The 26583-nt window shown below is 34.0% G+C and overlaps 1 protein-coding gene and 1 non-coding gene across 3 annotated transcripts in view; both read right to left on the reverse strand.

Moving 5' to 3' along the window:
- The window catches only part of LOC128672579 (lachesin-like), a 70658-nt gene that overhangs the window by 21301 nt on the left and 22774 nt on the right, over positions 1 to 26583 (reverse strand). For both annotated transcript variants that reach the window (XM_053749825.2, XM_053749826.2), the window contains exons 2-5: positions 12839 to 12921; positions 10183 to 10304; positions 7515 to 7700; positions 7070 to 7259 (exon numbers count right to left, since the gene is read on the reverse strand). In XM_053749825.2, coding sequence (XP_053605800.1) covers positions 7070 to 7259; positions 7515 to 7700; positions 10183 to 10304; positions 12839 to 12921 — 581 coding nt within the window. The remainder of the gene's footprint in view (positions 1 to 7069; positions 7260 to 7514; positions 7701 to 10182; positions 10305 to 12838; positions 12922 to 26583) is intronic.
- LOC128672756 (U6 spliceosomal RNA) lies at positions 17736 to 17839 on the reverse strand. Its single transcript, XR_008404999.1, has one exon. It is a non-coding gene; the product is annotated as a U6 spliceosomal RNA (small nuclear RNA).

Consider the following 26583-nt stretch of genomic DNA (forward strand, 5'->3'; position numbering starts at 1 on the left):
TTACCTGTATGCGGACTATTACAGTAACATATACAACATATTCCTGAAGGTCGTGACATTGATGTTGACGACCTCCTGAGGTCTTATAGCAAAGTGTTATTATTCTATGTTACTATTTGCCTGAGAATTTACATTACCAAATTTATATTATTAAACTCCAACGTTTCCATAAACAAAGAAAACATAAAACACACACATAAAACACTGAAAGAAATTATAAAAATAATATTAATATTAGTACAAATTAAACTCACATTTCTTTTTCAAAAGAACATTGTTTTACAATCGAAACACAACAACAAATAATGTTGAAGACAGGAATGAGTACAAATGTCGAACATTAATTTTAAATTACTGGCAACCCCACACATTCAATTTGGTGGCGCGCTGGATGCACCTGCACTGCGTCGGGCTAGACTACGACTCGTCCGAATGAGGTATGATTATAAACGTAACGAGCGCCACGGAATACTGAGTGTGTTCTACACTGAGATACTTAAGAATAGGTTAGTGTGAGCTAGACAATGATATGTATAAAAATATAATTTGCGTACTAATATTATAAACGATAAAGAGTGTTTGTCTTTCTGTCACGTCAAAACGGAGCATTATATTGAAGTGATTTTTGGTGTAGATAGCTGGAAAGCTGGCACAAACTTATTATTTATCGATTCTACGGGTTCTAAGCAACACATCGATGATGATATGAAATCTATATAAATTTTAAGTTCGACCTTCTGCTGTACAACTTTAAAAACCGCACCATATTCCGTCCAGTAGATTTTGTGTGATGCGCGAACAGACAGACAGACAAATATTCTAAAAAAATTGTTTTGGCTTCTATTAGTCCCATAGAGATGTCCTATACAGATGCCCCATATTTTTTTATTATTATCTCCTATGTACTTACATAGCCCGCTTACAGTTTTATTATAGGTATATAGATACTTCAATTTTTACTATTGTCAAATGCCAGTTGTTCCAAATAAAAACATCAGATTAAAATGCAGGTGCTAGTTTGAATATTTAAGCAACAATAAGATAAACTTATTGCTCACGAAAAGTTTGTTGTTCGCAAAGTTTTCTCCTTTTAAGTACTTGCTCAACTTTCTTTGAGCAAGTTTTCAAATCCGCGCCGGATTGTAAGTGTGTCTGTGATTTTAATATAAACTTCACATAAGAACATAAAACCAAAACAAATTTTCCCTTTAAAAGTTTGGAATCACTTCATAATAAACATATTTGAGACTGAAAAAAAAACAATTGGTTCATTCATTAATTTTAACCCGTCGACCCGTGGAAGCGGAACAGACCAGACAGGCTTCTTTATTCAAATGTACTTAGCAATCTGGTGTCAGTATTTAATACGTCATGGCTCTTCTTCATTTTTATTAGAAAAGTTTTAAATCGAATCAGTGAGAAAACGGTATCGAACATCGTTAAATTTATTTCCAATTTATTGTCAACATTATCACCACGGCATTTGTGACATCAGAATGATACATTTACATTATTCAATATGGGAATGCAACTCGAAATTTCCATTTGGAACGTACAGTTGTCTGAAAGCCGAGTTACCCGGCATGAACCTGTATACGGCAGTAATAGAGGCGAATTTTCAATTAATTTGCACATGTTGTTGTGACGTTGGCTGTGCTCGCAATGTTTGTGAGTTGAAATTATTAGATTGTTTGTGCTAGCACAATAATACTTGTTGTGTAAGCGAATTATATCTATGCAATAAGCAATTCATTTCTAGAAATATAAGTTATTGCTTTGATATTTATCCGTCTGTTACAAATGTAATAAAGCTGAAAAGTTTACTATTTATAGAAATATGCTATTTGTAGAAATATGCTATTTGAACTACAAGACTGACATGGAAAAATATTTAGATATTAGTATAGCTTTGCAGTTGACGTGCATGTCAAAGTTAACGTTAAAGTTGACTGGTGCAACCCACTCTAAGTTGTAATATAATAGGCGAGATTCTTATTATAATGTATATTTAACGTGGGAAACGAAACAAAACATATCTTTTATTTTAAAGTGCGATCGAATCAAATAGAATAGACGCCTACAGTAAATAAGAGAAAAACGTGAAACTGGCAACGTGAACATTTCACGCAAACACAATATGATATAACATTCACATTAACACACACAAATTTATACTTGAGCATAATCTTTACATGTTATGTAATGAAGGAAACACATGGAGTGTTGCATCTGTCTGTTTATATGAACGCGATAAACTCAAATACTGCCAGACGGGTTTTTGTAGGATTTTCTCCAATAGAGAAGGTTTAGCTGTATAATTTACTATTGACCCTATTTCTTTTTCGTAAATATTTCCTATGTAAAGACATGGTCCAGTTACAGTTTCATTATAAGTATAGATATGGTTTAACCCGAGCGAAGCTGGGACGGGCGGCAAGTGTACCTATATAAATAAGCGTCTGGTGTTTGTACACTTATTCAAAAACTGATAATTAATGGATTATAGCCAATACAATATAATCATGTTAGACTGAAAATTTACGATATGTCCATATTTAAGTGAGACATCACGCTGGGAAATAACACTACAATATATTCTACAAGTACAATTTTCGTCATTTAAAATGTACATATCTGTGAAATAAATGTAATTCTCAGTTTCCTAGAGATGCATTGCCCTTTTAAAGTCCAAGCCTGCGGAGTTGAAACTTTACATTTCTCCTTAAAAAGGCACACAAAAAGTTGATAAAAATTCAGTCGAGAGCGGGTCGCTTGTCCTTTTGGTCGTCGCTCGGAGGACCGCCTAATTTAAAAGAGTCTGGAAGCTTGTTACTGAAAGTCGATTAAAGTTACGATATGAAAGATCCTAAATTACATTCTATAAACAATTTTCATTCATGTAGTATTATATAATGCCTTGGATAAAATTTCTGAAATATAAATTGTAACTTTAAGGGTCCTGTCCTAAAATAGAACCACTCTATCCTCTTGTGGATGCCGTGACGAGCTGTTCATCATCATCATCAGCCTAAAGCAGTCCAGTGCTGGACATAGGCCTCTACAAGTGCCAAGTATAGTCATGATAGTTGATCGACCATTAACAGCTCAAAGAGGATTAACGTCAGGAATCGTGCCGGTCATAAAATCAGATAAATTTTCAATCATTTTCAATTGTGCGGCACATAATTATGAGAATGACACTGAGAACACACAAGATGGCCTTTATATACATACTACAAAATCTGTTAGATGTAATTTGAGGCCTCATTATTGACGAGTAATCGAAACAGTGATCATTTCTGCACACCCTCAAAGCATCCGTATATAAAAACGGTCCGTGATCATAAACTCTGGGAATTATTCGATTCATTTCAAAGGAATCCTACTAAAAGGAACGCGAGACTAACTCAAAGCTTTTATATCTCGTTGCGAAGCGCCTTATTGTCTTCAGCGGTATATGTATTAAAGCTTGCTTTCTCTTGCGTAAATAAAATCCATTGGAAGAGAAGTGCTTGGAAGCAAGTGCAAGGGGGGAGGGGTCTAGGTGTAATGCCTCATGCGAGTGTCGAGGACAATGCAAAGTAGATTGAATTGGAAAAAAGACTTGAGCGAATGGCGGCTTTCGGCACTCTCGGGAAGGGTTCGTTCCAGAGGGTTAACAATGGGAGCGCTGTCCATAGATACTACTTTGTGAAAGTTAGCTTTCGTTTTCATGGCACCATTTTATTCCAGTTTTTATACGGTAGCTATTTTATTACCGCAATTTCTTTTAACTACGCTCAGGCATCCCTGAAGACAATGTATAAAATAGTGCATCTGGAACACAATAAAATAATTAATTCCGAGATCGATTCAACATAAGCTAATTAGTTTACATTATTGTACGCAGATGGTAATTTCTGACCTTTTTCAATTACACTACTAGACGTTAAAGCAGCTTTGCAATTTTTCTTTCGATTCTTGGCAATTTATTCCAGGACAAAATATATTTTAGTCTAGTAAATGGGTTATCACATTCTTCTCTTCTCCTTTTTTTCTTTATATTAAAAAAATATGAATCTGTAAAGAAACGAAAACATCTTACCGGTTATTTAAGCCACAACTCTTTTTAATCAACCTTTAAGAAGTAATTTTATCATAAATTTCTGATAAAATTTCATCATGTGTGACAGACAAAGGAAAAATTTATAAAATACACTGAAGCAAATTGTTACTTTGTAACAAGACACCTGGGGATACTCGGGCGAGCTGTCAAACGACCTACATGTTTGAGAAACTCTGACTACATGAGACCTACTCTCAATGTATAAATACATAAAGTAATGCAACACATGAAAATACAATCATTAGAAACTAATATTTGGTAGAAAGTCAACAAATGAATGCAATTATAGACAGACTTGTATTTTCGAATTTGGCTAAAAGACTTCATGGATAGTCTTACATACTGACATTTTAACCTTAAAAATCTATTTGCATAAGCCAGTAGTTAACTAAAGTCGAATAAAATGAAAACGAAAAAACACTATTTCTAGAGAGGAACTAAGAATTTGCTAGAGGAAGGATAATTTCTTTAGTTCAGTAATTATAACTAAACACTATCTACGCCGTAACAGATGTTCTCAAACATTATCTTAAAATAACTCAACAAAACGTCAATACAAATTCAATGTAAAACGATCGAAACGGAATGTCGGAGGAAGTTCCACAAGTTCCAATATCCAGAAACAAAAGATATCCGCTTGAAATATCCGTGACATTATTCCCTCGTTATTTCAATGTTACGGGAATCTATAGTAATGAACAATGTGAGTCGCGATAAAACCGACAAACAAGTGCACGTTGCGTCCAATTTTTTCCGAGCCATCTCCTCTCTTAACAGGATAAACTCTACTTGATGGAAATCGTATTCTTGTTAGAAATTCAATTTATGACGCTCTCCTCTCTCTACATGAAGAAGTTCATTTCTGAAATGGGTAGGTAAGGTTTTATGTGAATAAGTTTCGATCTCGTTACGCTTTGTTGATCTAGAAAACTAAAAATGGTGCCAACAAATATGAAAAGATACGAGTAAATTTATCATGATTAAACTTATATAGCTTTGTAGGTTTACTTTTCTGGGATTTGAAATTTTTAAATAAACGTCAGATGTAGAAAATATACATAATACGTACTATGAATACATAATATTATAACCTTATACACTTTTCGACCACCAACTTCAAACTCTGTTACGTAAACTCTATTTTTCGCCAAGACTTCAAAAAAGCCGCTGGTGTATGCTCAGGCAGAAATAAACGTTCAATCCAGGATATTTTCCAACGTATTACCATGGCAGCTCCGCTCGTAGTAAAATAAATAAATGGTGATTATTTGCAGAATACTCCAGTTTCAACACAAATTTAGAGTAATAAAGTTGTTACAATTTATCGTATGCAATGCTTCTGTATGCGTCTAGTGAAGAACAGTTTTCTAGAGAAAAGTCATATGAGTACTTTATTCATTTTACAAGTTAACGGTCGCAAATATCTGCAATAGAAATAAAGACTGGAACAAGAAATAAATTTTCCTACTTATGTTTTATCGGAAATGCCGTCTTATAGTTAAATGCACATAACAAGAGTAATTTTAAAATGCACTGAATTTTTATGTTATTACGTCGACTTCTCTTCGCTCTATGTATCTAATACTTTTCTTATATGATAATTACATTATTCGTGACTAGCTTTTGCCCGCGGCCTCGACCGCATAAATATGAAACAAAAATGATTTTCATACAAACTTTCAATCTAATTACAGTCATTTGGGAGTCCAATTATAGTCATTTGAAATAAAAAGAAGCCAAAACCTGGGTTTTAAACTACATGCATTCCAAATTTCATTAAAATCGGTCCAACAATGGCTGTGAAATCGAAATAGACAGATAGACTTTCGCATTTATAATATTAGTATAGTATGGAAGTATGGATTGCTGAATGCAATTTGACATTGAAAGATTTCAAGGCCTTGACATTTCCAATTTTCTAATTTACAGATTTTTACATTTATGGTATCGATATTATAAAAACATTCCTTGTATGGCAAAATGGAGAGTAGCCGCTCTATTTAACCATACAAGACTATACAATATGTTTTATCTCTTTCTCTTGCGTGTTCTCGGTTGCATGCTCCACTGTGCGCGAAGCCCATAGGGTACTTGTAAATAATACAAGGCCTACATAAAAGTCGGTATTGTCAACTGAAGCATGCCTTCCTCACTAAACTCAACGCTGAATATTTAAGTCTTCGCAACAAGATTACACGCTTCAGGAAAGCTTATAAATATATACTAAATTATTTTGTACTATGAACCAGGTTAGCTACGGGTGGTAGGATTTTCATATTTTAATAAAATATATTGTTACTAAACTGAGCAGTTAAGTCATAAAAGCTTATGTTGTGTACAAAAATAAATAGCCGAGATTTGTGTGTAATTTTTTTTTTACTTGCTAAGTAGTTAATATTTTTCGAATGCTTATAAAATCAGTGTTAAGTATATATGATATATATTTTTCTGAAAATAAAACAGCAGATACAGTTTCCGATTACAAAATCTGAACGTAATCTGTATTGACAACGAATACTACTTGTTTATTCCTACTTCAACTCTTCAGAAATATTATAATATCTCGAACACATTTGTATTTCTTAGAAACGCCTTGCCGTGAACGGTTTTGCCTGCTTAAATGTATATTTTTAATATTATATTTTATTCTAGCTCGCAATATCTGTACAGTGCACACCCTCAAAATCATCACGTCACGTCCCAAAATCCCTGAGACGGTGGCGCTACAACAGCAAGGCATTTAATAGTTCCCCAAGTTGTTATTTTGTGGTGTGGAATATTTTAATTTCTGACGAATTTTAATCAGGCAGATATGATACAGTATCACGTTTTCGAGCCAAGAGTTACGTGCCACGTTTAGTTATATGATGGACCACGTTACGTATATGATGATTTATAGTAATAATACGGCAACTGTACGGTACGGTAATATAGTAATAATACGGCATTGAAATCAAGCATTACCTTTCCTCTCCTTGCCTCCCTCATACCGGAACACAATAGCTTTGCCGTCGTCTCTCCTCCACATGACGGTTGGCGGGGGCTCCCCCGTCGCAGTACACGTCAAGCGGACACTGCCCCCTTCCACGGCAGTGCTGCCTTCCGACACCGTGTCCACGATGTCTGGTGGTATCACCACTGACAGGTAACCCATCTGAGATTTTAAACACAGAACAATCAGAAAAAAACATTGTTAAATTACGTCCATTGGCACGCTTGGTGATAAAAAAATCTACTAATCTAAGAATGGAACAATTATTTTTATTTCTTGAGGACTGCTCGTTACTGGATATTGCAATTTAGATCTGTGTGCTTATGGTGGTTATTCCTAAAAAAGGGTTAATGTGAATCAATCTTCGAAAAAATAGTGTCGTACCATGCATAATAAGAAACCAAAATGGATTCTAACCTGACTTTTCATAGGGTCAGTATTGACCTGGCACATGTAGGTGCCAGAATCGTTGGCCTGCACGTTGCTCACGTGTAGTTTCCATGTGTTGTGGTTGTTGTACGTGACGGACAGGCGCGGGTTTAACGCCACCATGTTTGTATGGATCGCTAGGATTGCTTTCGAGTCTGACTTGATCCAGGCCACCTGGGATAGGAAATGTTATAACGCATATTATATTTAAAAAGTATTATGGAAAGGAAAAGGGCAGAGTAAATCACAATCTCATGTCGAATGATATTAGGACATCCAGCTTCTTCATTGAGTATAGATAGCTAATAGGTACATTTTTTTCAACTTTTATTTAAATTAATTTTCATTTATTGGGTTAGTATTATATTGTCTACACAAAAAGGCATATACTTAAAGTTGAAATCAATGTATCATATTGTTATCGGATTGTTAATGAGAGCTCATCGACGCGGAATCGGCTTTAATAATTAATAATAACACAATTTATTTCATGTTATAACATAAACTTATTTATTATTATTAAATTTTTAATCCGATCAGAAAAAATAAATCACATCTTTTTGCTTTTATTTAAATTCCGTAAGAAGACTTTGAGATAGGCTAATTAGCTCAACCTCAAATAGCATTCTCAAGGCACATTATATACAGAATGATGCTGCAATTAAACAACGTTTGTCAACACAAACAGGAACGTAAGATGAAAGTCTACATTGAACAATGCAATTAGTTTAAAGCGCAGAATTCCCGGCTCCATACAAGAAATTTCATTTTATATCTTGGATTAATGTCATAAATCGCTCCAGCGCTCCTCCAAGTTTCAAATCGTTTGTTTTGTTTAGAGACGAAACTTAATGTGACTTAAACGCTGTCGTGGATGTAAAACTGAGGGAACGACACGTAAAATTGTGGTGCGGAGGTCTGTTCATACCTACAGGCAGCGTTAGACGTTGTCAAAAATATTAAATGTACGGAAGTATATGTCTGTTTAAATAGACTTGTTATACATGTCATATTTGTTATATGTGTCTGTTTTTTGATACGAACTTTATCGCAATGAGGACGCGGAGTTGCACTTTCGAAACATTTAACAAAATGCCATGTTTTATTAGGCAACTATAAACGACACGTGTTATTAATGACAATCTATCCTGTTACAATAACTGCCAGTATATTTAAGTTTAATTAAGTACTTATACAAACATTTTATATTATTAGACTCTGAAACATTTAAATATCAATAACTGTATTATCTTTATATTTGTCACTAAACTATGTAAATTCTGCCTACCTAAAAAACTTTTGCCTCAAAACGTAAAAACAAGAGTAAAAAAACTATAATTAAAGTACTTTCGAACAAAATAATACAAACGGTCCTATCCTGTAGATGCGAAGAGCGGCTCCCGCACGGAATGCAGAGTCTCATCCGCGTCGCTTTCAAGCATTTTTCATGTGACATTCCGCTTTGTTGCGGTTGGGAAATAAATTAGTAACAATTTCATTGTTTGCGAGAATTATTTCCGCCGCTTCTGCAGCTAATGTCGCAGCACACAATACGGGACACACTTGTCATCCGTTACATGATTATAGTAGTACGCCATTTTTAAAATCAGATGGTTGAGTATTATCAAAAAACTTAATTTCTTACTTGTAACAATGAGGTGTGTTGATTAGTCGAGTACGAGAGGTACATGGCCTGACTTATAGAGATGAATTAATTCGGCCGAACTGGCATGGTCTCGGTGACTCAGTGGTTAAGAGCATTGTCCCGGTAAGGCATGGCCGGGTTACATATTCGTTCGATTCCAGATTTTTTATCTCATTATTACTTTAATGATTCTGGAATGCTTTATGTCGTATTCTTTGTGAGATAGTATATGTATAGTAAATATAGCTAACTTAACAATCTATTTCTGTAGTCATTACCATTCCAATAGCATAAAAATTTTAAATTAGATAGAGATATTGTATAAATATATATATATATGTATTTTTAAGCTTAATGCACTTATATACACTTAAATATATAAGATTTATATTTAATTAAAACTCAATTTAGTTGATAAATTATTTGCTTACTTATCTATCATAATACTCAGATTCACGATAGCAGCAATATTTACTTCAAAAGCTGGAGAAAGTTAGGGTATTTTTTGTTCATTACTTCCTATTTTAAGGTTCCAGCTTAGTTGAGGAGGCTTAATTAAAATTCGTTCACTCTCGAGGCGCCGTGGTTACTTACAAACTTTCGTTATGTTGTAAATTTTTGGCTTCTGTAGAAATTAGCGAGCACATATTTTATAGTGTGATGTTTGTATGTGAGACAATAGATTCTAAGACTTAATATGGGGAAACATGAAATAATGTGGTTTTCATTCACTGGTTAGTGAATGAAAACATTATTTTTGTAAAGATGACTGACAACGCAAGTGAGATAGGTAGGTACAAGGGGAAGAAAACGATGCATTGTTGTCATCCAATCCAACGTGTGTACATTTTTCAACTAAATCGGTTGAAAAAATGAGCTTCAAAATTGAGTTACAAGATTCCGACGAAAAATACATACTTAAATACAACATAAGTTAAATAAAAGCTTGTAAATGTGTAAAATAATGGTACTGGACATACAAAATACGCATAGTTTGTATAGTTAGGTTACCCTGTAGTTGGAGAGATGGTTGACGACGCAAGTAAAGTGCACGTCGCGACCCTGCGTCACCGTGTGATTCTCCAGGGCTTGCAGGAACTCAGGCTCTGTCTCTGCTTGTATCGGCATTTCACCTGTTATCAGTAACTAAATTATCTTATCTCACATTAAAATCATTCAGGGAATATAGTATCAAGTCTTACCCTTACGGGTTAGACAAAGCCAAGAGTAGCGAAACTGGGAATATAAAACAAATCTTTTCTGAAAAGGAAATGAGAAATAAATCTTATCTGAATGTGTTGATTACTGATTTAATGAAAACATAATTTTGTGAGGTCTTCAGACAATAATATATCCTCACGTCGTGGAACACGGATATACATTTGGTATTTTTAATTCCGTCATCTCTCTCGCTGGACGATCTCGACCAACTTTGTTAATTTAGTTAATTTTATTTGGAAACAAGCGTTTGAATCCACTTGAGGCAATTTCCTAATAAATTAATATTCAATTTCCATCAGATGAGGTATTAACTTGTCGATGTTTTGAGAAGTATGATTACTGAAATATTTTGGTTCGAGAACCAGCCGGAGGGGTATTTCCCCTTGGATTGAATTGGCGCTCTAGTTGTTTCGATCATGTTTCCTACTTTATTCAAGTTTTTGCTGTGTTGGAATCTACATTTGAGAAAATGAACATTATTATATGTAAGGATACATATGATATTAGCGTTTGGTATAGGAGGAACAAAAAGTCGAATATTTTTTAATATAATATACTTATTTAATCAAAGTAAGAACCATTATTATCTATGCACTTTTGCCATCTCATAGGTAGTTCATTGATCCCTTTACTAAAAAAACCATTCGGACTCAATAAAAGATATTGAATCATAAAATCTTTGAAGGCGGTTTAGAAGAATCTTGGAAGAAGTTTACCATTTTATTCGAAATTTTGCTGCTGTTGTAGCAAGGTCCGAGGAGTACGGTGCACGTCTTAGACATTCCAATTGAAGCTTCTCTAATTTGGCAGTGCAGTGTGTGGTCTGTTGTGCAGTGTGTGGTCTAGCGTTGTCGTGAAGCAGCAGTGGCGTGGAGCGATTTACCAGCCTCGGTTGTTTAGCAGCTATCTTTTCCATCATAGTTTACAATTGCTGACAATAGACGTCTGCCGTAATCGTCTGGCCAGATTTGAGAAAACTGTAATGAACGACACCGGCACTAGTCCACCAAACGCATACAACTAACTTTTTTGGGTCAATTTTCGCTTGGGGCAGGATTTGGCTGACAGGCCAGGGTCCAGCCATTGCCATGAGCATTTCCGATTATCGTAAATAATCCACTTTTCATCACCGGTAATGATTTGAGTTAAAAACCCTTCATTATTGTGCCGGTTAAAGTAATGTAACGCAGCAGTCGACACGCGTTTGACGGTTTGCTTCACTCAATTCGTGAGGTACCCACCTTTCAAATTTCTTAATCTTCCCAATTTGCTTCAAGTGGATTAAAATAGTTTTATCATTAACACCGAAGCCTGAAGCTAACTCGGACGTGTTTTGCGATGGATCCGCTTCCACAATAGCCTTCAATTCTTCATTATTAACTAGGATCTCCGGCCGTCCACGGGGCTTGTTCTTGGAAATTTCCAGAAATAAAAAGTTGGAACCAAAAACGCACTGTGTTTTCTTTTGCGACACGACCGCCATACACATCATTAACCCTTCGAGCCGTTGCCGCAGCGTTGTTGCCACGGTGGAACTCGTACTCATAAATAACGCGACATTTCAAGTTTTCCATTTTGTGACGCAAACAGAAAAATGAGAAGAAAAAATAAACAAATTAATGACGGTTAACGAAACACAAATACATGTGTAAATAGCTGTATAAATTTGGAATTTGGAATTCCTAACCAAAGAGGAGAAATTTGTGATTAAAGTGGCCAGTACAACAAAACGCCAATTTCATATGTAAGGACATAATATTTCAACTTTTAAAACTCTACTTCCATTTATCCATCTATACTAATATTATAAAGAGAAAAGTTTTTTTTTTTTGACAAAAATTCCTGGATTGATTTCGGTGAAATTATGCACAGAGACAGAATTATTTATCCTAAAGGTTTTAACCTTTACAAATACCATAGGATATTTTTTATGGTTTTACCCGAGCGAAGAAGGGACGGGCCTAGTAGATTATAATCCTGTAGCCATCACAACAATGCCACATAATATTATGCCAGCCATTACTAACATGCAGTGGTATCACGTGACGGATATTCGCAGAGATAGGGCTGTGACATGTGGCCCCCATTCGTTTTCCCGCCAACATCTTGATAGTTTACTGCGAAGCCATCACTCTAATTTTATGAATGGATTTAGCATTCCATAAGTCAAATTACACAAATATATAGTCTGTTCACTACCGCTATCATCATCATAGATAATAATTGCTTAAGTAAGGTAGGTAATTGTATCTTATAAATATAAACCAATTTTGCTTTTCACTATGTAACAGTAACACATAAAAAGATTGTATGATTGTACATGACTTTTAGGTTATGTTGGTAACTTTGAGATACCGAATCTCATTTTATACACATTTACTAAGTAGTGACAGCTTTTATTAAATCAAAATTTAATTATTAGAATAGAGTGACGATGCGTTAATACCTGTGACGAAGACACTGAAAAACGTAGCCAGCCACCAGGCCGTTTTGGTCGACGACGAAAACATGTGTTCCGCAATACTCCGCCTAAAACAAATACAAATTACATGATTTAATATATAAATCCAACACAGACATTTATCAAAATCAATATCAAATACTGGAAGTACACAAGCTTACGGCCCTCCTGATGGGAAGTGGTATGGGTTTTTAAGGGTTACAAATTCATCTGAACTTCGTTGTTTTGTTTCTGCTAACATTTTTGCTACTTAGCTCACCAATAATAATGCTATATTGTGTAAACATATATATATACCTACAATACAGCATGGCGCATTGAAACTTTTATCATAATCTTCTTTGTACTTTTGGCTTTTGAGTTTATATTTGTCAAATTCCATTTTCAAAATACTTCATACCTATATTATGTTGTGATTTTCTGTAGGTATCTGCCGGTATGAACAATATGCACATATAACTAATTGGAATAGAATCTAGTGACTATTTACACCATTTGCTTATACTTAACCCTTTCTTTGTGTATAATGTAAATAAATAAATAAAATGTGGTTACCGCGAAGGTGGTGACCGGTGATGGAGATCAAAATAAATTATCATATCTTCTTTTATATTTACGTGGCTGACGGAGACCACGACATTTAGATATGTGCGTTGCACTGTTCATCCAGTACCGGATGCGATAAAAACACTTTTTTTATAAATGTACTGGCCACATGATACAAACCCATTTAAATCGAAATCGCATTCCTAACTCGATATATATTTGTTTTATATTCGATATATATTTTTTAATATCGAATATAACAAAACGAATATGTCGTTTCGTACTTTTTCGAAAAACCTAATTCGATGTGGTTTTTAAAAGACATTTCTTGTAACTTATATATTTCAACGATTATTGTCTGCTGGTATTAAACTTCAAAAGTTGACTAGTGCAACCCAAAAACTAACTATGTATTTAAATAATTTTACCTTTAGATCCCTGTACTTTTAATATTTTCATACCTATAAATTTTTTCAACGATCATAAATTTAATAAAACAGAGAGGAATACGCAGCACAAGATCTCGATAAATAGAAATTATTGTCTCAGAGTCAGGACCCGTTTTCATAAGCAGCAAGCGGTCAGCACCCACAAGATTCAATTACGTCGAGCTGACACGTCGTCACAACTTTGACCAGCGGGCAGACCTTTGCCGGACGAACAAATTGACGTTGATAAATTCTGATTTAGCATACCTTCGCTATGTACATTTTTAGATTGAACCGATTTAGAACTGTGAAGTTCCATTTTTGAAATATATTTATTCAGCCAGTCACTGAAACGTGGATTTTCCTAGTCTTTCAATGTAATACTTCGTGAAATATTGTGAACTGTGTGTCCGTAAAGGTCATTTGTCACTCCCACTCCCAAATATTTCACATAAATTATGTAATACAAAAATGCTTTAGGCCCTATGGGCCTACAATACAAAAACGCTTTAGGCCCTATGGGCCCAAAGCATTTTTATATTACATAACCCCTGGAGGTACGGTGGAACTTTTATTCACCAAATGAAGACCCTAGTACTTAATGAAAAAACAATTAGGTCAACTGACCATACCGTTGTTACTTAATAGAAGAACGTAATATTAGGTTATGAATGTGAATATATCAGGCTAGTTTTGTTTCTGAAGTAACTAATTCTGCAGAAATATTTTCATAAGTTTGCGTAAGAAAAAGTAGTTTGCTCCAATAAGGGGCAGTTCCGAGTGGGAAATAAATCTTATTTCCGACGTAAAGGTCGGTAATCACGAGGCAGCGTTTTTGTCACGGGCATCACTATTCCCACCGCGTCCATCACTAATGAATAGCGTTTGTATTTACACGCATAACATCAGAAAATTATCCGTAGAATTTGGTGTTCGAAAACCTTTTCCACCAAGTTCAGTCAGTAACATTGGAGATATCCATTCAAAAATAGATGTATAAATAAATGAATAATAATATAAATAAATAAATATATTAGGACAAATCACACAGATTGAGCTAGCCCCAATAAGTAAGTTCGAGACTTGTGTTATGGGATACTAACTCAACGATACTATATTTTATAACAAAGACATATTCATGACCGGGGATCGAACCCGGGACCTCTCGGTTCAGAAGCAAGCACCGAAGTGGTCAAAATAGTACCGTATAGATATTATCAATATCAATTATAGATATTATTGATATCTATACATCCATCTATATATGCCGAAAAAGAATCATCATCTAAATCATATTTTTTTAAACGACTGTGCATAACGAAAAGCAGGAAAACATATGTTCGTTGTGAACATAAAGCTCTCCAGCGAAACGTTTTTGACACACAAACTGTTTCTGAAACATGTTTCATGGACTATGGACAAAATTTAGTTTCTCTAGAAGACAAACGGAGGACGATATGACATTACCGTGCCTTTGCCATGCCACGGGGAACATTTATGTACGTGTTTCTCACCGGGTTCAAAAAGCGCTGTTGCAGCAAAAATATGTACTAAAGCAATAATTTTGAAGAGACGATTTTGTTAAATAGACATGTTTTGTTGATCATGTACCAAAACACGCGCTGTGTAGCCGGGTACACAGCGCATGTTTTGATACACGATACTTAGTCGTACTTATCAGGTACCTCGCATGTTTTTCTTCTTGATAGTAGTTAGATAATAAAGATTTGCTCTTACAGGTGAAATTTTTATTCCTCGTGTGTTTTCTCTGCACAAAAGTATACACATTACAGGAATCTGGGTCGTGTATATTATAAATGGTGTTCATTAGAGCGGTACAGAACGGGACGTGATGCGACTAGAGATATCAATGAAAAATGCCGTGACCTGAGGATCTGCCTCCTGCCTAATAACAATCATAACCTGACCAGATTTGATAATTTGGAATTTCATGGCACGTAGAAATTTATGGCGGAAAAAATTATCATTAATCGATATTTTATCACTTTTATTCGTATTGTGCTTAAGACTACCTAAACGAATACGTGGCATTTATACTCCTGTTTTTCGAATGAAATAAATCAGCTTATTCTTGTCTGCTCTGTGTCTGCAAATGAGCCCACAATATCATTCAATGAAACTAAAATACCAAATGGGCCACACACCAATCTTTTGGGTCCGACCGCCGTCGAACGTAAGGGACATTACCGTTACTTTTGAAATAGGGAAACCTTAACAGTGAATTAATCCCAGCGACCGCAAACAGACAGGCTGGTAGTTTCATTCGATCTGAAGAGCAATCAGTAAACATGGCCAAGAAATAAATATCCCGTGTGGGGCTCCCTGGGGAACTAATTGCTGAGCTCTCCGTATTGATGGCTGTGCGGGATCAATGTAAATTATCTAGTGCCACTGATCCGCGGGAACCGATTATCGTTCATCACTATTGTTTTATTACAAACTTGCAACGCTTCAGGACTCCGATAGTGAATTTCGCGTGTACTAAATGTATTTGTAATCAGTGTGGATTTTTGAGAGTTTGTCTTAACATAACTTAAAAAGTCGCACTTATGATATTAGTAGAATAATATTTTTTTTTTGTTTATAGGCATACTTATAATACTAGCAATGTATGTACTGTTGCATATAGTACTGCCTATTACTTATAAAATGCATGTTTGATTAAAACTCGACGTAATTTTACAATTTCCATAAGTGTTCAAAGCATGCAACTAAGGGACACATAATTTAGGCAGTTACTGGGCAACAATAGCATTCCCATAGAGGGTTGAGGTCAGGCCGCCGGTGGTAAAATAACAATCGAAACTTAAAAATTGTAAGGTTTATTTTAGGTTACAAATCTGACACATAGGGCACAGCACCGAATGTACCGAAAACACGAAATAATAACAGATAAAAAGACACTAGTATTTTATCTCTCTTTATTTCGTGTAAGTGTGTATATAACTTTATTTTAATTTCTCTTTGCAAAACTTTTAATTATTACATTTAATAATGTAATAAATAAAAGTCACATTTTAGTAGTTTACATTTAGTAATGTAATAATAAAAAGTTTTGCAAAGAGAAATTAAAATAAACTTGAGAAAACATATTACGTAACAGCTTCGAGGAAATAAAATGATTTTCAATTTAATTTTCGATGCTACAGCGAGCAATAAATTAAACAAATGAAAGCAGAGCTCCTGTATCTCCCGTTTACAATTTTAATAAATTAAAACCATTACAGGAGTGACTCTAATTCTTCTTACCGCGTAGAAAATTGCCCCATCTCGCCGCGCAGGACCACATTTAGAAATAATGTAAAAAACAGCAGTCATAAAAAAATATAAGTAGCTCAAACATTGATCACAATTTGTAAATTTCTATGACCTCTCGAAATGACACAACCACTCTGGCTCTTGTACAAGTTTCACTTTTGCATACTTTTGTTCTTGTAAATACAGATGTCAATATATATATATATTTTTTTAATGTAATAAAATGCATGCATCGCAAGGAAAAAAATGAGTATTTGTACAAGTTCTTTTCGACTCAAAAATAATAATTTTCGTTTATTTAAAACACAAAAAAAATTTGCAATAAACAATAAATTACGGCTAAAGTTTCATTGGCCATATAAAAGTAACCATGACAAATAAAGAAGTAATACTAATTTGAGTTCCATGACACTCTAAATCATGATATAACAAAGTAAGGCATGTGCTAACAACTGCTTGAATGGAAGTCGTAACCTCATTAAAAACATATACACTCGAACATAACCTCCTCCTTTTTTGGAAGTCTGTTAAAAAGAGTTTGAAACGAAATTTCAAATTTTGATCATAATCACTTGCATACTGCCTAAAATACATATAAATATTAATTCCCGAAGCATACAAATATTTAAAATACTGTGGAACGCTTCACGATTTTGCGAGTCATCCTTTCCCAGAGGCTATGCTCATCTAATCTATATGATTCCAATTGTAGTATGTTGTTTACTGCAAAACAACACGGAGAACAACACAAGAATAGTACATGTAACTGTTCACCTGCAATATCTCATGTCATACTTGAATGCAGTTACTTTAACATAAAGAAACTTCTCTCAAAGTATAACAAAACTAATACCTAACTACGTCTTGAAGTATAATTTTAAAGAAGTTCGAGAAGAACAGAATAATAAATTCCCGTCGAGTCAGATCTCGGCTGTAAATTATGAAATAAATCGTTCAAATGTTTATGATGTCTGAATGGTATCAAATTTTAATTTGGAGGGTATCTAATTGTAAAACAGAATTGTTAATAAATTGTAAAGGTAATTTAATACGTGGGTTGCTTTTTTTAATGAGTAATATGTTAGTTCATTCACTCGTAAATAAAAAATGTCATACAAAAGACTAAAATTATCTACATTTTCTTGTTTTAAATGTTTCCTACGGCACTTTTTCCTACATTGCTCTGCCCTCCCTGCAAATATTTTATGTTCTCAAATAAATACTCGCAGACAGACAGTCAGGCAATTTAAGAAGTAGCTATAATACAATAGCGCCATCTACTTTCAGACTCACTTCATAAAAATTAATCCAGCCGTTTGAACGGGAAAAACTGACAATAAAAACTTTCGCCTTTATAATATTATTGGAATTTATTCTCATCTAAAGTTTCCATTAATCATTTGAAACGGGCACTTATTGGTGTGATTTGATATAATTATTAGGAGCGAAACGCAAAACGGCAATTAAATACTCATAAGCGTACACTGCCGGCTATCAATAACGCCAATGAGCGGCACTCAAAGTAGCAGCCACATGAAATTGAGGTACAGACAACAGCATAGACGCGTATGATTCCGCCGTAGCATAGCACCACTCCATATCCTCCCGTGTCATACGAGGCCACTAAAGGGACATATAGCCTAGGCAGTTGATAGGCTAATAGCGTTCTCAAGGACGGTTGACGACAGGCAGCAGGCCGGTTCCAAAATCACAGCTAAATCTTTTTAAAAAAGGTTCAGAAAGAAACAGAGTCAAGAACATATCGTTCAGTAACCTCGTTTTGAGTAACGAACTACTACTGTACAATTAACAAAGGCATGTGGTCTCCGCCCTTAAATTGAACCGCTCCATGACCTATCTTGGATATCGTACAAGTTGTCGTCTGGCAGGCGACGAGTCGCAAAATCGCAGACGAATCTTCAATACGGGTTTGGATAAATATTTCTTGTAGAGTAACCCAGCCAGATACATAAAATTATGCTGCTGACTGTACTAATGAAAATTCACTCAATTCTCTTATTTATGACGACAATTACGATTCCGTCATGAACAATGCGCGAATTAAATTCGCAGCAATGCATTACCATTGCCAGAAATGACGGGCATTTCAAAAGAAAACCATAGTGTTTATTTGACATAGCTTTTAAAAAATGTACAAGATCTTTGTCTATTTCAAAATCGTTATACACATATTATTGACAAATCAATAAAAATACTTTGTATTTGTTTAATTAGAAACGTAATATAAAAATACACGAAAGTTGTTGAATATCTATTTTTATTTAAGTTGAGATATTGTGTTTGTTAACCCATTAAAAATAATATTATATCCGAAAACACACTAGACCTCATAAAGAAACGTTCCAAGCTTATGCACCAACCAGCCAAGACCAAAGAAATGAAAATGGAGTTGAGCAATCTCTTCAAAACTATAACGAAAGCTATAAAAAAAGAATATCAACAACATAGAAAAAACATTATCGAAAACAACTTAAAACGCTATAGAAGTACAAAAAGAGCCTTCAAAGAACTAAACACCCATAGGAACTGGATACAAAATCTCAAATGTGGAGACCTAGTCACTAAATCAAAACAAGAAATCATGAATAGCGCAACAAAGTTTTATAAAGATCTCTATGAAAAGCCGACTACATCTCAAGAAATAATCTCAATCATACGCAAATGCAAGACAGGCGAGCAAGAAGAATCAATTAAAGTAGAAGAAACTGAAGTTTTGGATGGCATCAAAAAACTGAAACCCGAAAAGAGCCCAGGCCCTGACGGAATACAAAATGAAGTTCTCCAAATCGGAGCCAGGATCATAGCACCACTGCTGACATATCTATGCAATAGAGTTATCAGCGAAGGACGAGTTCCAAATCAATGGCGGTGCTCTGACATAATACTTTTGTACAAAAAAGGAGATCCTAGAGATATTGCAAACTACAGACCCATCAGCCTTCTCTCCAGCATCTACAAGCTATTCTCAACAATTTTAACATCCAGATTGAGCCCGAAAATTGACACACAACAGCCTAAAGAGCAAGCAGGTTTTCGTTCGGGCTTCTCCACTATAGATCACATACACACGATGGAACAAATTATCGAGAAATATAGAAAGTTCAAAAGGCCTTTGTACATTTGTTTCATAGACTACTCAAAAGCGTTTGATAGCATCTCACATACATCTATCTGGGAAGCGCTGCATTCATACGAAATAAATAAGGCCTATATAGATGTTCTGAAGGATATCTATAACAATAGCACGAGTAGAGTTAGACTAAAAAGAAGAGGCAGCGAAATACCCATACATAGAGGAGTGAGGCAAGGTGATCCTTTGTCACCAAAATTGTTCATAGCCGAGTTGGAATGTGTTTTTGGGAAGTTGGAATGGCATAATAAAGGAATAAAAGTAGGCAAACAATATCTGAGTCATCTAAGATTCGCAGACGATGTAGCAATTTTCGCGAAACGACCCGAGATGTCGAATATATGATACACTCACTGAACAAGGAAAGCATGAAAATTGGTTTCACAATGAATGAAAGTAAAACCAAGATACTGACGAATTTTACAAAACGACCTGTATACTTATATGGAAAAGAGCTAGAATATGTAGACAGTTATATATACTTGGGTAAAAAAGTGTCCTTTGGTGGAAAGAACGTGGAGGAAGTGGTAGACAGACGTATTGCCATGACTTGGAACAAATTCTGGGCAGCAAAGGAAATTCTCAAAGCCGACTACCCATTACCTTTGAAAAAAATTGTCCTAGATATGAGCCTCTTACCAACTCTGAGCTATAGGTGCCAAACGTGGATATTTACTAAAAAAATTCAAGATAAAATAAATACATGCCAGAGATCTATGGAAAGGAGTATTCTGAATATCAGGAAAATTCACAAAATTAGATGTAAAACTATAAGGAAAAGAACTAAAGTAATCGATGCACTTTTATATACTAAAAAAATGAAATGGCGCTGGGCAGGTCATGTAGCATGATACAAAGACAAACGATGGACAGCCCTAACGACTATTTGGAAAGGGCCTAGTGGAAGAAGGAACCCAGGGAAGCCTAAAACTCGTTGGTCAGACGGCATTGTAGACGTAGAAGGAAAAGATTGGTTGCGTAAGGCCCAGGATAGAGAGGAATGGGGCAAACTGGAGGAGGCCTATACCCAAGAGGGATCCACTCTCAGTGAACTAACACTAACATCATAAAATAATTGCTTAATACAAAAATAAAAGAAACTGTAAATGTAAAAAATAACAAGAAACTAATAAAAAATAATTAAGATCTATTAAAATATAAGATAGGAGTAACCAATAATATTAACTAAAACTTTAGACTAACACTATTATATAAGATAAAACAACTGGGAAATGGATAAATAAAGGCTTTTTTATTTTTATTTATTTATTTATTGTGCTTGTTGCTTACTTTGTTTTATTTTATTTTATTTATTTGGGTTAGCAAACGATTACACTCATAAAACTTAATCTAGGTTGACAACATAATGTTATTTCTAAAAGTGCAGATTACTAAATAGAATTACCTACGTGTGTTGTTGAACAGTCAGTATTAAAGAACTGTAACTAAAAATTTAAAAAAATGCAGAAGTGTTTGTTTTGCGTAACATATACGGGTAAGTACTTACAAAATAACATATTGAGAAAAAAAACTGTTTAGAGCTAAAGAAATTAACTAAAAAGAAAAAAATTAAGTTAATGCTTCCATTAATCCTTTTTTGAATCTGTACTGTGAAAGGAAAAATATGTCTAAGTTGCTGCAATGATTATTATATATTTAAACAAGCCGTCTTAGAGGCGCACGTGTATAATACATATACTACTACTATAATACATATACTACACGTGTATAATTTACTAAAGATACAGGTACTTTAAGACGACTTGAATAAAATTTGACACTAGTGTTAGATATAACACAATCGATATTTATGCCGATGATGTGCGTTGTATAATTACAGTAACGACTCGCATAAAGCATCTAAAGTACTTAAAAACCCAAGTTTTTATTTACGCCACCCATATTTTCTCTCATATATTACCCATATTGTGTAATATCTGTAGATAGATACGATATTTATTTGTAAATCTGTGTTTGTAAAATGTAAATTAGATTATAATATTTGATGGAACAGAAATAACTAATCAAATTATTAATACAAAAATATTTTCTTCGAGAAGGCCCTGTGTTAATTAGTATCCATAGTAGTAGGTACTCAGACCTAATTTTAATTTTCTTGTTAAAAGCTTGCTAATTTTTAATTAATTTAATGTAAAATAAAATAGTTTCCGTGGAATAGAGGTACAATCAACATCTCATCTAAGTGCTTTTTGGTCTCCTTTATAAATAAATTATAAAAAATATCAATACATTTTTGTTTATGCTTTTAAAAGAAATGCGTAGCTCAGGTACCTATATAATTTTGCATTTTAGTTTTTACATTGTATCCAACTAACTACTGTGTAATTAATACTTAAGAAAATATTCCGTAAATATTTATATAAATTAAAACAGTTTTCACGCAATAGGAGAGGTACAATCAATCGCATGATAATAGAGACGAATTTGTAATAAGCTCCGTGTGCGTCGACTGTACTTGATTGTTTTTTATGAGTTCTGTACTGAGACAAAATCTCGTTTTATTATTTTAAAACAAACAAAAATAACCACCAATGTCTCACAAACTATACACGTTACAAGATATTTTATATCAAAATCTGAGATTGATTCAATGTAAAAACTAAAAGGTAAATAAAAAAATACTATAAATTAAACAACAGTTGCATTTCAATTACATTTGAATTTACATTTATTTTAAAAGCATAAACAGTGATGTACTGAAATTTATTTATAAAAGGGGATCAAAAAGCACTTATAACACATAATGCATTTTAGTCCACTGCATTCCTCTAAATCCACAAATCGATGTTAGTTAATCCTAATTAATGTAATATTTGCATACGGACCTGTAGACCACAAGCCACACCTGCTAACTAAATTTCTGCTATTTGTTAAACCTGTAATGCTACTATATCCCTGATTTCATTAGCATTTATCAATTATTAATTTCATACTAAAGCCAGCAATGTGACGTTACAAAATATCTTGTTACTTGCTGCGTCCAAGGGCCAAGGGCCAATTTTCACGTAATCAATAAAAGTTCATTCGTTTATTTTCTACAAATATATTCGATGGTTTTTAGAAAATTTACGAACGAAAAAGTTCGATCAATCAATGCGTTCGCTCAAAATTTTGAACGGGTATTTTGTTACACATAATACCCGTTAAAAAGTTTCAGAAACAGTGCTAGTCCACCACAAAAACTTGTAGAAAACTGATGAAATGTACGTTGCGTTTCTTTGAGTAATCTGTTCAATTCTACCAAGTTCGAGTAGTAAGTTATCACATATGTGTATTATTTTTATCTAAAAATAATACACATATGTGATAATGTCTTTGTAGCCTTACAAGATATTTCCGTCAATTTTAACTGCAATAAAAAGATGTGTAATTCAAAACAGATCCATTTGTTAATGGTTATAAATCAAAGGGGAACAGTTTGGGCTGCTCAAACTTCAAGCGTCTCATAGAAATTGTAACGAAATAATGAAAGTTATTTAGATTCTGATCGATTTCACAATTTATCTCTCCGTCAAGTTATTGCTGTTTGAATAGCTGCGCGGATTGACAGCACATTTATAATTTATAACCAATACAGAAGAAATAAGAATTGATAAATAAAGTTCATACATCTAAATCCCATCTGTAGCCTGTGGAAAATGAAAACACATTAATTATTTATTCCGCATTCGATTTAGTTTTGTAATACGATAATAATATCAATTTAAGTATGTAAAGAATGAAAACATAATGTTTACATTGTTATACACATGTTAACAATATTAATAACTTTATAATATTGAGTGTCCAAAAAAAGTTTCAATTTCATTCTCGGGCCTTTTTGCTAAAGAATAAAAAGTTTTCAAGCGATCCACGCAAAAACTTGGTAATAAAGTAACACTGCTTATGTTGAAAAGTTTGTAACGAGATGACACAAGCTGTATTAAAATTTCAGAAATATATCACTCGATATATATGTTTATGAAAATTTACATACCACAAGTGTAACTACTAAAATTCACGATTGAACAAAATTCTAATCACGTGTTCTCTGAAAAATATTCATGTTTCTCATAACACTCGTATTAAAATTAAGTTTAAAAGCGACTGCTAAATATACCTACAATACGTAGCAATTCGTTTAAGGCAATTTGCATTGTATGCCTACAGCTGGGGTGTGCAATTTGAAAGAAGTAATATTACCTGAACTCACAGCAAATACACTGTTGTACGCCGCCGACCATTGTGTAACCACTGCTATTTGACTGGCCCGGGCGTTGTAAGAGATTGGTAATGTTAATTCTAGTAAAAGTGAATAGTATTCACTGAATTTTGCTTCGCATCGACAATGAAAGCTGTTTTTTCGTTACAGATCCTGGCAAGAGATATATAGACTTTTAATGACGAGCTCGTAATTAAAAGTATAATCATTAAATCTAATATACCTATATATTAGATTTAATGATTTTATATAGGTAATATGTCTTAAGTACTGCTGAAACGGAGAGTCCATAACTAGACTTACCATAGATAAAAGACATTAATTAATTTTAACTCTGGGCTTACCCCTCCGCTAAAACAAAAGCGAAACGTAAGCTTCACCAAGCCAGCACAGGCTGGTGATAAAACTACATGGACTCAGATTCCTAGCCAGGTAAAGTCGACCGTGGGTGTGAATAAGGATCAGTTATCATGGCGCGTTCTTCAGTATTCTGCTATTAAAAGGAATCAGGGACATGGAACACGGACAAAAAGATGGTGTTTAAAATCCTTAATTCTGTATACTTTTAATTATAATGAATGATTAGAATGACTTACTATGATACAATAATGTAAGTATTTATATTCTATGTATGAAATAGTGAAGTGGCCACGAAAATGGATCCACAACACAGAGATATTGCGGAGTGAACTTAATTAAGCGTCGCGAACAAGACAAATGAACTGTCAACGCTAATGCCCGCGACCAGGACGAGATGTTTCTACTTTTTACGAGGGCCCGACAAATTGTTTACCTTTGACAAGGTGACGCTCTCGGACTATCTTATTCTTTTTTAAATGTTACTGGACAAAACCCAGTATACCGTTAGTTCAGTATGCAATGATGATAAAAATTTTGTACTGATATGGTGTCACGGCTCCATCCCTTACGAGGTAGACAAAATCAAGAATTGCAAACCTCAGGCTACCACTGACTGTTAGTCTATTGAAGAATCTGCAATAGGTATACTGCCCTTTCATTTAATAGGGTAATTAACCAAGGTCAGAGATTGTAAAAAATAGGAGTAAGAGATTGTAAAATAATTAATTCTAGATTATACTAGATAAAATAGATATATTTAAGATCATTGGATACAAAGATTTAAAGTAAATTAAAACAAATGCTTTTAGGTCTTGGGTTAGAACCAAACTAAGTAATTCATTTAGCTGAATAGATTGCATCAAAAAATCCGACTACGTTAGATATACACGAAAATCTGATGTGAAATCTTGTGTACATTTTATTGTCCCGTTTGTGAAAACGCTGCAATTCACGATGACAGGTGACGCAAATGGTTTGCTTCAAGATTTTTCCGTATTCTGGCTACTCTCTGACCAGGCAGTATGCTGAGTGGGCTGCTTGCATTTTTAGAAGTTTCCCATATTTCGATTGACTGGGCATTTGTCGATCAAGTTACGTAGTTTATAACTTAAAAGAAGATTTTTGCATACTTCGAGTGCACGAAGACGTCCCAAAAAGACGCAATTATATCAATTTCGTATACTTTGTAATTATAACTGTATTTTTTTCTACAATCCTTTTAATCTTTTTAGGAACGTAATTTTATAAATAAAATAAGCTTTATTTATGTATCTACTTGTTTATTCAATTTACATTTATTTTGGAGTGTTTAAAATCAAAAACAAAACTTCGGCGTACCATGAATATTTCTTATAAACTGCAAGCTCTGATCTCCCAATATAAAATCAACGATCAACATTTTTTATCGCACCATTAACATTTCTCATTTCCGAGCTATGATGGCGGAATATTAAACATTTTAAAATTCTTTAGAATAAATCTAAATCCTTCTCACTGGCCTGTTAGCTCCTTGTTTGCATTTATTAGAAATTCCTTTACTTATCTGCTGAGCTATGTAACTTGAGAAAATCAGGAGTTATTTACTTTTAACAGATTTAAATTTACAAATAAGCTATTTTATTTTTAACTTGAGCCTTTGTCCTTTGTTTCTTAAACTTATTGTCGGAATAGGGAGATTTTATCCCGATTTTTTTTGTTCACTAAGTATAAAATTAGAATCTTTAAAATGTTTTGTACAAACCTA

This window comes from Plodia interpunctella, chromosome 9 (genome assembly GCF_027563975.2).
Source record: "Plodia interpunctella isolate USDA-ARS_2022_Savannah chromosome 9, ilPloInte3.2, whole genome shotgun sequence".
NCBI lineage: Eukaryota > Metazoa > Arthropoda > Insecta > Lepidoptera > Pyralidae > Plodia > Plodia interpunctella.